At 42.8% G+C, this 12819-nt stretch overlaps 1 protein-coding gene and 1 non-coding gene across 2 annotated transcripts in view; both read right to left on the bottom strand.

Annotated features, from left to right (window-relative positions):
• FBXO36 (F-box protein 36) overlaps nt 1–11704 on the bottom strand; it is a 100896-nt gene extending 89192 nt beyond the window's left edge. Inside the window, exon 1 of the mRNA XM_052635912.1 lies at nt 11609–11704. Within this exon, the coding sequence (XP_052491872.1) occupies nt 11609–11704 (96 nt within the window). The remainder of the gene's footprint in view (nt 1–11608) is intronic.
• LOC128044114 (U6 spliceosomal RNA) lies at nt 7727–7833 on the bottom strand. The gene has a single exon (XR_008199083.1). It is a non-coding gene; the product is annotated as a U6 spliceosomal RNA (small nuclear RNA).
• Nucleotides 11705–12819: the final 1115 nt, after the last annotated feature.

Genomic DNA, 12819 nt, shown 5'->3' with positions numbered 1-12819 from the left:
CTTGTGTCTCCTGCATTGACAGGCAGATTCTTTACCACTAGCGTCACATATCTAGTTCTCCTGAAGTCTTCCCTGATCACTGCCAACTACTCGGGATTCCCTACAAGGCCCTCACTAGAGAGATCATCTCTCTGCTGTACAGATCACATTCTGTAGTTGGTCTGCCTGTCTCTCTGTGGACAGCAAGATTCTGGAGGGGAAGGTGCTCCATTCTGGTACTGTTGGCACGGTCCTGGAGCTGATGGCACTCAGTGAAGCCACCTCGCACAGCCTTGACAACCTGATGGTTTGTTTTTGCCAGTGGAAAAATCTGAATCTGGTGGTTTTCAAACTTCCTTGATCACTCAGTAAGGTTACTAGTAAGCATCTTTTCATATGCTTATTAGTCATGTGGTATTTCTTCAGGTGACTGTCCATAGCTCCCATTTCTCCACAAGGCTGTTTTCCTTATTAATTTGTCGGGTTGAAAATCTTTGGACATGGGGTATATTAACCCTTTGCCTGGTAAATATGTGGCCAACACTTTCCACAGGCAATTTATTAATTTGAAGTATCATTCATGAAGAAAAAATTTTATTTCACATGTACGTGATCTGCGATTCTTTTCCATTATGGCTTTCAGGTGCAGAATACTGTGTAGACTCTACCTCCAAATGAAAACGCTATCCTGTCTTATTTTTGTATGGAACTTTCATAGTGTACGTTTGTGTGCATAGCACTAAGTTTTTAAATCCATATAAAAAATTTAAATATACAGTGCAGGAGTACAGATTTTTTAATGTGTGATAGGGATTTAGTTAACTGTTTCTATTCTGTGACAAATTTGATAGCCAATTGTCATGATAATTATAGAATGGTTCTCCATTTCCCTACTGACTTGAAATGTCAAGTGGACATTTCAGATGAGACTTAAAGAAGAGGATGGGATTTGGATGTGGGGTGACCAATAGGAAGTCCCCTGGGTGACTGGGGCCAAGTACACAGCAAAGACACTTGCTCCTTGGAAGAAAAGCTATGACAAACCTAGACAGCATTTTAAAAAGCAGAGACATCACTTTGCTGACAAAGATCAACAAAACTAGCTACTGGCTTTCCAGTAGTCATGTATGGACGTGAGAACTGGACCATAAAGAAGGGTGAGCCCCCAAGAGTTGATGCTTTTGAACTGTGGTGCTGGACAGGACTCTTGAGAGTCCCTTGGACTGCAAGGAGATCAAACCAGTCAATCCAAAAGGACTGAATATTCATTGGAAGGACTATGCTGAAGCTGAAGCACCAATTATTGGCCACTTGATGTGAAGAACTGACTCACTGGAAAAGACTGATGCTAGAAAAGATTGAAGGCAGAAGGAGAAGAGGGCCGCAGAGGATGAGATGTCTGGATAGCATTACCGACCCAAGGGACGTTAATTTGTGCAAACTCCTGGAGATAGCAAAGGACAGAGGAGCCTGGCACGCAGCACTCAATGGGGTTGCAAAGAGTAGGACACCACTCAGCTACTGAACAAGAACAATGGTGCAGCAGCATGGAAAAGCAATAGGTATTACTTAGGAATGTTGAGCACAGGGGCCTGGGCCAAGAAGCAAACAACTGATAATGATCTAAAGACAGATTTGGAGAAAAACAGCAAATTTTAGTATACAGCTAAAAGATTTTTTAAAAATAAAATTCACTATCCATTCAAAACAGAAACTTTTGGCAAACTTGTATAAAAGGAAACATAGTTTATCCGAGTTTTTAAAAACTTACAGCAAACAACATACTTTATGGTGAAATATTGAAAGTCTTCCCCCAAAGCCAGAACAAGACCAGAATGCCTGGTATTATTTCTCTTCAGCATTTTAATGGAAGTCTTAGCCAATGCAATAAGGCAAGGATAAAGAAGACATGAAAGTCAGAAAGGAAGAGATGCATGTCATTATTCAGATGACATGAATGTGTCAGAAAGTGGAAAAGAATTATAGATTCTTTCAGGCAGCACATTTTTTGATATGAGTCTTGGTAATTATTTTTTGGATCTGTCTTCTCAGGCAAGGGAAACAAAACCAAAAATAAACATATAGGATTATGTCAAACAAACATCTGCATAGGAATCTATCAATAAAACTAAAAGGCTGCCTACTGAATGGGGGAAGATATTTGCAAACTACATCTGATTAGAGGTCAATATCCAAAATATACAAAGAACTCATACAACTCAACAACAGTAAAAACAAGTACCCTGAGTAAAAAATGGGTAGAGGGTCTAAACAAACAATTTCTCAAAGACATGTAGATGGTCAGTAGACATACTCAACATCACTGATCATCATGGAAAGGCAAATTAAAACTACAATGGGATATTACTTCACACTTGTCAGAATGGTTATCAAAAAGACAACAAATAACAAGTGTTGGTGAGGATGTGGAGAAAACGGAACTGTTGTACACTGTTGAAGGGAATGTAAATGATTGCAGCCACTATGGAAAACAGATGGAAGTTCCTCAAAAATTAAAAACAGAACTACCATTTGTTGTTGTTCAGTTGCTAAGTCCAACTCTTTGCGACCTCATGGACTGTAGCACGACAGGTTCTTCTGTCTTCTGAGTTTGTGAAGATTCATCTAGAGTCAGTGATACCATCCAACCATCGTATCCTCTGCCACTCCCTTCTTCTTTTGCCTTTAATCTTTCTCAGCATCAGGGCCTTTCCCCAGTGAGTTGGCTCTTTGCATTGGGTGGCCTAAGTACTGGAGTTTCAGCTTCAGCAACAGTCCTTCCGATGAATATTCAGGGTTGGCTTTCTTAAGGACTGAACTACCATCAGTTCAGTTCACTTGGTCAGTTATGTCCAACTCTTTGTGACCTCATGGACTGCAGCACACCAGGCCTCCTTGTCCATCACCAACTCCCAGAGCTTTCTAAAATTCATGTCCATTGAGTCAGTGGTGCCATCCAACCATCTCATCCTCTGTTGTCCCGTTCTCCTCCGGCCTTCAATCTTTCCTAACATCAGGGTCTTTTCCAATGAGTCAGTTCTTCGCATCAGGTGGCCAAAGGATTGGAGCTTCAGCTTCAGCATCAGTCCTTCCAAAGAATATTCCGGACTGATTTCCTTTAGGATGGACTGGTTGGATCTCCTTGCTGTCCAAGGAGACTCTCAAGAGTCTTCTCCAATACCACAGTTCAAAAGCATCAGTTCTTCGGTGCTCAGCTTTCTTTATGGTCCAACTCTCACATTCACTTTTGACTACTGGAAAAACCATAGCTTTGACTATATGCACCTTTGTAGGCAAAGTAATGTCTCTGCTTTTTAATAGTCTGTCTAGGTTTGGCACAGCTTTTCTTCCAAGGAGCAAGTGTCTTTGATCTAGCAATTCCACTCCTGAGTATTTTTCTAAAGAAAACAAAAACACTAATTTGAAAAGATATATGCATTCCTTTGTTCATTGCAGTATTATTCACAAGAGCTAGAATATGGAAGCAACCTAAGTGTCCATCATCAGATGAACCAGATAAAGAAGATGTGGCCTATAGTGGAGTATTACTCAGCCATACAAGAATGAAATATTGCCATCTGTGACATGAATGGACTTAGAGAGTAGTATGCTAAGTGAAAAAAGTTAGAAAAAGACAAATTCTGTATGATTTCCCTTATATGTGGAATCTGAAAAACAAATACTCAAATATAACAAAACATAGTCATAGAGAGAGAGTAGGGAGGTATTGAGAGTTGACAGAGGGGAAGGAGGTGGGAGTATGAATGGAATACCTGAGAAATTAAGAGGCACAAATTTCCAGTTGTAAAATAAATGAGCTACAGGCATGAAATGTACAGAGTGGGGAATACAGTTAATAATCATGTAATATCGTTGTATGGTGACAGATGGTAACTAGATCTGTTAAAAACGGTTGCATGTTATATACATATAAGTTTTAAAAGAGTAAATACTAAGAGTTCTCCTAAGAAATCTTTTTTTATTTTGTATCAATATAAGAAGATGGATATTCTCTAAACTTGCTGTGGGAGTCATTTCCTAATGTATGTCAGTTAAATCATTATGTTGTACACCTTAAACTTATACAGTGCTGTATGTCAAATATATCTCAATAAAACTGGAAGAAAAAGAAAAGAAACACAAATTACCAGAATTAGTAAGTGAGTTAGCAAGATTGCTAGATGAAAGGAAATTTACTAGGAGCAAAAAACCCAGAAAATCCAAGTGTAAAAAGGAGTTAAACTTACAAGAGAACAAAAAAAGTCAAACACCTAGAATGTTAACAAGATATATGTAATATTTCTACACTGTAAGAAATCTTTGAGCAAACTTCAGTATATCTAAAAAATTCTAAAAGGAAGGAAATACTATGTTTTCGGATTGAAAATTTGGCATTGCAAAGATGTTCGTTCACCACAAATGGAACCTACACATGCTTTACAACCCCAATCAAGACATCAATAGATATTTCTGTGGAAACATAAGATGATGGGAAGAATAAATAAAGTAACACAGTCCTGAGATGACTAACCAGTTACAATAGTTGTTTTCACGGAAAAGTGAAGTTTGGTTTGGCGTTGGAAGAAGGTAAGGCAACACAAATGCCCAACAGAGATTTCTTCAGTCTTCGGTGTTGTATAGCAGGCCCACTGCTGGGTCTCTTCCAAAGGGCAACCATAGAACCTCAGATCCTGCGACACTCAGAGGAAAAGGGGTTCGGAGTCACGTGCTGGTAGGAAAAGCTCACCCTGCTGTTTCTTCTCGGAGAAATCCTGTTGCACAGCAGGACTTGAAAGCCTCTGAGAAATTTTGGAAAAGAAAAGCAAATAGATTTGTGCTGAACCCAGGATTTTCCAGTCTTATTTGATCATGACCTTTCTTTGAGAAACCCTGGCCCAGAGTGCTTTTGACATTTTTTGATTCTCACTATGATGTGTGAAGCAGCCCAGGGATGAACTGCTCGTTTTTACAGATGAAGACATGAAACCTCAGGCAGGTGAAACTTACAACAGGTCATAGAGCCACTAAAGATCTGCAAAGCATGCTTAATTTAAAGAAAAAAAAATATTTTTTTAGTGCTTTTTTCCCTAGGGTCGAACACTACTTTCACACGAAACAGCATTTCAGAGGATGGAATAAACCTTAGTGATCTCTTAGACTAGTAACCTTATTATGTTGGTGAGGCTACTGGGGCTGAGACAAATTAAGTGTCTTGCCCCAGGTCAAGGGCTTGCAGGCTAGCAGAAGGAATAAAAGGACCCATGACTCAGTGACTCCCAATTAAGTGCTCTACTGCCCCATATAATTAGGAGACAAACCTGGTCAATGGAGGGTGAGACCAAATTAACTGCCCAGGTTGAGTAGGCACTCAGAGATGCTGAATGAACGATTTACCCGGGAGAAGCCGATCCTGGAGCTCTGGCTAGTTCTCATGTAATTTTGAAGTGAGGATTTAGGAGCCCATTTGAAGACTAGGTTATAATAAAGTACTGAATATTGTTCTTTTAAAAACTAACCACCTTGTTGGTATTATTTCCTCCCTTTCCTCTGAAAAGTGCCATAGGCCACTTAAAAAATATTAAAAGGAATTCACATTTCTGATTAAAAGTGATTTCACGGCTCGAGTGGGGCCCATTCTGAAGTGTCCCGGGCTGGGGATCATTTTTCTGGTGTTTCAGATATGAGGAAGAGAAGAGGAATCATGTGGGAGGCATGAACACCTGGCTGAACCTGCAGGGCAAGGAAGGGTATGTTCACCTCAGGTGCTGCTGTCAGGAGGAGTGGGAGGAAAAACCCAAACACTCCTGGATGAGCGTGCAGGGCTGGGCGGTAAGTCCTAAAAGGCAGCGAAGAAGGGAACAGCTCATCTTTGCAGACTGAGGAAGAGGGCCTTTGAGAGACACCTGAAGAAGAGTGGGGTGAGTCTGGCCTTCAGCACTTGGGGAGAGGAAAACATGTGAATGCAAGCGTGCCGCTGTACTTTGGACTTGAAAAAGAGCAGCAGCTCTTTCTGCGTAGAAACGTTTTGGTGGTGGCCGGTGGGCACTGGGTAGAAGAGGCACCATGCCTGTGAAGTTCCATCAGCGGCAAGTTCCACTAAGGCCAAGGAAGGGGTAAGGGCAGACCTGTTTACTTGCTTCTGCTTTATCTTCTCCACTCATGTGACTCTTATGTGGAGTGGGGCATGGCTATAGCAGAGCGTGATTTAGGGGTGCCTGAGTCCCCTGGGAAAATACCAACATAATATCAAGCTGAGTGCGTCCCATTCAAGTTCCCAAAAATGTGTAATCTGGATGTCTATTTGATATGATTTCAATTTACTTATGAAATTTCGTTCTTGAAGCTTTAAAGTGTTAATAACTCAGTCATGTCTGACTCTTTGTGGACTCCATGGACTGGAGCCCAGCAGGTTCCTCTGTCCATGCGATTCTCCAGGCAAGAATACTGGAGTGAGTTGCCATTTCCTTCTCCAGGAGAGCTTCCAAACCCAGGGATCGAACTCAGGTCTCCCACATTACAGGCAGATTCTTTACAGTCTGAGCTACCAGAGAAGCCCTCTTTAAGCTTTACTGGAGGGCAAATAAATCTCTTCAGCAAACCATCTTTGCCTTACTTTATTCTCCACATCTCTCTTTTTTTTTTTCTTTGGCTTTGATGCTCGAATCACAGCCAGGGCACTGAAGGTTAATTCAGTCAGTCAGGTTACTTCTCTCACCAGGGATGGAATCCAGACACAGCAGTGAAAGCACCGAGTCCTAACCACTGGACCAAGAGGGAATTCCCTCCACGTCTCTTTTATAGCTCATTAGTATGATCACACACCCAACAAGGCAAGGGTGGGCTGTCCCTTAGTTTTTCAAAAGTAATTACTACTTACATTGAAAGCAAAAACGAAAGCAAAAACATAAGACCAGGAGTTTCAGTAAGAACTCCTTAAAATTTTACAAGCAACCATTAACCCAACTTGCACCTCCTCCGAATTTCTGGAATAAACATTACTTCCTACTGTGTGAACAACACCCACCTCCCTCCCAAGTACAACACAGCAGGATCTTGGTGACCGAGTTGTTGATGTGGCCCATGGTTTAGTGGGGGAGGTGGCTCTAAGGTGGCACTGGTGAAACAGGAGGAAGACGATACACAGAGGAGGGCAACTTCTCAAGAGTTAAGGGTTCTCTGTTTGTGTCTTCATTTTTAAACCTTTATTGTTTTTCTCGGATTATAAAAATATTCCTGAGGGAAAACTGCAGATCTGTCAGAAATACGTAATGGAGAAAGCAAAAGCAATCCATAACTCTATCGATGAGAGGGAATCCCTCTAGCTTTTCCCTCTAACATTTATTCAAAACAAAATAAAAACTATTGGTGCTTTTTTAAAATGGGAATCATACAAGTTTAACCCTTGCTTTCCTTGCTAAAGATTTTATTTAGTCAACTGAAGAAATAAGAGATCCAGCACATCTTTTTCAAAAGACTGCATAATATTTTTCATCTTTTTATTTTTGCCAGTGCCTTGTGCCATATAGGATCCTAGTTCCCAGACCAGGGATTGAACCCCTGCCCCGAGTAGAAGGGTGGAGTCTTAACCACTGGACCCCCTGGGAAGGCCCAAGATTGTATAGTAGTTTATGGAAAGATATTTTTACAATTATTTACTTTGGTGTACATTCTTTTTTTTGGGGGGGGTGCGATTTATTTTTTACTGAAGGATAATTGCTTTACAAAATTTTATTGTGTTCTGTCAAACAAAAATATGGAATGCTTCACAAATTGGCATGTCATCCTTGTGCAGGGGCCATGCTAATCTTCTCTGTATTCTTCCAATTTTAGTATATATGCTGCCAAAGTGAGCACTGGTGGACATTCTTGCTCACATATCCTTGTACACATGGGAAAACATTTTTGGATATAAAATCCTAGATATGGATATGCTTGGCCAAAGGGTGTTTAGATTGACATTTTTATTAGACTGTACCAAATTTTAAATCTTTCAAGTTGGTCAGTGGATAGAAGTGTCAGCAGCACAATTCTTTGTTGTGAAGTCTCTTTCAAACAACTGCCACCAAGTCTAGTTTTAATTCCATTTTCAGAAGTCACCAAAATGACAGCTTCCTGTCACAGACTGGCATGGGACCTCAGGTGTTCTCAGTTTATCAGTGCTACAGCTCTAAAGTATGTCAAAAATATTTGCCACTTTGGGGGAGTGAGTTTTCAGATTTTTTTTTTTTTTTTCCCAGATGACATTAGCTTCAGGTGTCTTTTTGGGAGTTCTAAGATTTAATGAGGTAGATAAAATAAGACTAATCTATTTCATAATTCTTCATCCTTCTTTCATCTGCTGGAGTGACTATAACATACTTGTGTTCTTGGGGCAACCACCTGTGTTTTTATGAGCAACAGGCCATATCTGCCAACTCTTATCTACTTAGCATATGGTTAGTGTTTCTAGCAGTTTTCCAGTATTTGTCACATTAAATCCAAGTCACTTTTTCTGACCACCTTAAGCAACACTTCTATTTCAAGGGAACAGATAAGACAGAATTTCAAGAGTAAAAAACTTGTCATAGTGCTCTCCTACACCTCACAGTCTAAAGTGATTTTTGCTTCCTCTGGACTAATAGATTTTAAAATGTTTGAGCTATTCATTAACTTGGCAATTCCTCAAGAATCTCCTTTGTACTTAAAACAAAAGTTAAAGCATTAGAGTGTTTACAGAAAAAAAGTCACTTACCTATATTCTTCCCACTAGACTATATGCTTCAGGAGAGGAGGGACTTTGTTTGGTTCACTGATGATTCTCTGAATCTAGAAAGGTACCTGCTCAATTTTTGTTGAAGGAATGTTAAACTCTTTGAAGGCAGGAATCCTCTTATATTTTGCATCCCCACAATAAATTACAAGTTGCTGATTTAAAACAAAGGAAGGATCTTCATTCAGAAACACAATGTAAGACTTTCTTAGAAACTAGGTGAAATATCCCTGGTCTGAACTATATTCAAGATTCCTTCTGGCCCTAACTATGAATCTGCTAGTTTTCAAAGGATTAGAACCCAATATAATATATACTACTAAAACTAGAGTAGGAATACTTGGGTAAATCTTTGATTTAGAAAGCAGGACACTGATTTTTCTATGCCTTTGGATCACCACTAAAAAGATCAGATGTGAGAATTCAGCTATATTAACCTCAAGCTATATTCTCTAAGTTCCTTTTTTGAAAGAAAAATAAAATCATGGCATCAAGCTGTTAACTGGGAATGTCTCTACAAGCATGTACTTGATGTCACTGTATAAGCAAGAAGACAAAGGAACTAGTAACATACAATATTTATATATTTTAGACTATGACAATGGTATGATGCTCTAACGAGAGATCTATCTTTCTTTAAATCCATGTCAAATGTGCAGCTATTTGGATTTAAAGCAAACAAAAATAAAAGCAATGAAAAAGAATAAAAAAGGGAATCACAGTAAAAGAAGCAACCATCTAAACCTGGAGCATATTTTGGATAATATACATCATTTCGGGGAACAAAGGCAGAAAGTGAGACGAGAAATGCACAGGAATCAATTTTAAAATGTCACTCCAGAAAAAAGTCCATTTTATAAAACACATTGTAATTCTAGTCTTTTAGTACTTATTTATGTCAGATTGTCTCTCACTGGATGTTTAGTTTCCTGGGTTGAGACTTAGAAAAATTATATTGTGGTTAGAAAATAACATATTCTCAAGACATTTGACTGAAAAGACTATTTTTGGGGTTTACTATTTTTAACAACCAGTTTTAACAAGAAAGTGAATTAATCAGATTTGAGATTAATTCTCACTGGCAGAACTTGAATATACTCAGTCTGCTTTAAAAAAATAAAGGAATCAGAACTTGAAAAGAATTTAATACACAAGCAACAGACAGAAAAAATATAGGCCCTGAAATAGACAGAGTTTTTGATGTGTTTAAAAAAAAAAAGACAAAGAAAGAAAAAAAAAGAATAATACTGGGGGGTGGGGCAAGAAAAATTTCATGAGAGAAGTTGGAGGAGGGCATATGCCCAAGTTAGACCAGGGAGAAAAGTCTGAAGAACATCAACAACAGAACCATTCTTGGGGAAAAGTAATACCAGGAGGACTCCTATGGTTAATTCTCTAAAAAAAAAGGTAAACAGTATTCAGTTTGTTGAGGCTTGCAACATTGAGTATAACAAGAAGAGAAACACTCAAACACAAGTTTTAAAGACAAGTTATGGAAATGACTGCAAAATGAAAATCAGAACATTCTAACTTACTTGAAGTAGATAAAATAGAAAATGAAGTCAGAATACATATGATACTGTTCAATCGTTCATGCTAAATGTGAAGAACTGTTAGGTTCATACTTAAAGCAAATGGAAGATAGTAAATTCTAAAATAAATGTACAAAACAAGTAAATTTCAGCCGTTAGGAAATCCCAGTTCAATGTGCAAACATTTCTTATAGTGTTTAACGAAAAAGTTAAGTTCGACAAACTATCACGTTTGTAATATTGACATTACGCATGTAATATTTAGAAATCTTAGATACAAAAGTAAAATACACATTATTCCTTTTTAAAAGATGCTTTTGAAGCTACAAAAGTCAGTTTATTTTATTGAAGTGCTCTTGGAAAAACTGATGAAACAGTCAATACGTGCACCAAAATAAGTACGTTATACAGAATTCTAAATTTCATTTTACAGAAATACCATCTAGGAAAAGTGCAAGGTGCACGAATATCTCGGTGACAGATGTTAAGTAAACTCGGCAAGAAAATCAGAAACGAGTTCCGAGTGGAGACCCAGTTCAACTTGTAAGTTTCGTGGGCACAATAAATCATTCATAAAAGCCCACCTTAAACAGCTCAAGTAGTCAGAAAAATAGGCCGATGGTTACTCGAGCGATAACATAATCCGCGGTCTTATTGTTGTAGAGCAGATGTCATTTATGGGTGGGGCTGACGCGCAGAGCAGCTGAAACATTTTTGTACCAACCCCCGCCCCGCGCTCTTTCCAATGGGATAGAAGGGGCTCCAAAAAGGTAAGGGGAAAGCTTCCAACGCTCAATTCCTCCCAGAAACAAGGAAGTTGTTTTTTTTTTTTTTGACGTGGCCTTGGCCTTGGTATATACGTAAAAGCCCACGATAAGATGTACAAAATCTCCCGTAATTAAACCCTACCATGGAAAAGAAATCCTCCCTTTCTCCCCTCCCTGGCCGGCTCCTCCTCGGGACACTTGGCTGAGTCTTTTCTTTCCCTCCTTCCCACGCTGACGGAGAGGCTGCACGCAAGCCGCGGACGACTGGTTTTTTTTTTCGCGCGGAGGGAACTCGACGGGTAGGAACGCCGAGTGGCGGGAAGGGAGCGGGCGGCGTTGTGAGGAGGCCAAGAAGGCTTGCCGGGTACGAGCGGGGCTACGGGTTGGGGACAAGGGACGACGCGGGCCTCCGGGCCCGCACGGGAGGCCGAGGTGACGAGGGGAAATCTCCCGGCTCGCAGCTGGGACCCGGCGCTTCCGGCTAACGACCGGTCGCTCTCGGGCCTAGCGCGGCTCGCCTTCCGCGCTCCGCCGGGGCGGGCGGAGAGTTGGTAGGAAGGGAAACCGCGGTTCGCACTTGCCTGGAACCGGGTGACCAGTAACTGGTAATAGTCTTTGCTCGGCGCTGGGCCTTGTCCTACAATTTCGAACAGAGTCTCCGGCAGCCACGACGCCATCTTGGGACGCCACCGCCGTCGCTAAGACAACCAGGAAGGGGCGGGGCCTGCCTGGGGTCACGGGGACCACAGCCGTGGTTTAAAAAAACCGAACCCTACTTTCGAGCTGGCGGGGTGTTTCTAGCTTTGGGGATGATTATCCCCTTCATCCAAGGGTTAGCAGGAACTCTTGCGCCGTGAAATATCCACCTTGAGGTCGCGGGTGACCCGGAGGGGAATTAGTTCCTGCTACCACCGATGGGGAGTGGGGAAGGCGGGGGGGGGGGGGGGGCGGTGACCCCGGCGGAGGGATACCAAGCGAAGTCTCACATTCCCCTTCCTGGTCCCTCGAAGGGATCGGGAGGAGGTCGCAGGCCGCTGGGGGAAGTCGAGCCCGGCAGTGGCGAGGCGGCGCGGGGGGCGGGGTGGGAGGGGAGGGGAGGGGAGGGGAGGGGCGATGTGAGGAGCCGCGAGTAGGCAGCGGGGGGCCTGTCCCGCGGACGAGCACCGTCAGCCCGAGCCGCGGCGGGCAAAGTAGTTCCCGGAGGGTGTTGGAACGGGCGGGGAGGGAAGAAGGCGGCGCGGGCGGAGGCGCACGCCGGGAGCGGTGCTGCGGCTCAGCTGATAATTGAAGGGACCCGAGGAGCCGCCGCCGCCGCCGCTTGGGGGGGGTGGGGGGAGCGAGGAGGAAGTTACTGCCGCGCCACCGAGTCCGGACCGGAGACTTTGGGGCCCAACTAGGTAATTGGGGAGCAGTTCCGAGCGGCGGCGGGGCCAGGCCTGGGTTGGGGGGAGGGGGCTGCGTTGAGGGGGTTGAAGGTAGGGGGGGGGGGTGCCGGCGGCGGGGAGGAGCTGGAACAGAAAGTCCCAGGAAGCCCGGTTGTGTCATCGCCGCGATTAGGGCCCCCCCCCGCCCCCCACACTCGGCCTGTTCCCAGCGGCGGCGGTGGCGGGTCCTCGGAAGGACCGGGCCAGGGGTTGACGGGTTAGGCGCTCGAGGGAGAGAGACCGCGGCTGGAGGGGACCCGGGGCTGGGCGGGAGCCGGGGATGGGGGGTGAGGGGGGCGGGGCGCTGGGTGACCCCCCCCCGCCAACCATGAGGAGGGCCCCTTCACGGAACCCGGGGGGTAGAGGCG

This window comes from Budorcas taxicolor, chromosome 2, assembly GCF_023091745.1.
Source record: "Budorcas taxicolor isolate Tak-1 chromosome 2, Takin1.1, whole genome shotgun sequence".
NCBI lineage: Eukaryota > Metazoa > Chordata > Mammalia > Artiodactyla > Bovidae > Budorcas > Budorcas taxicolor.
Note: the sequence above shows the minus strand (reverse complement) of the source record. Positions and strands in the feature narration are given on the sequence as shown.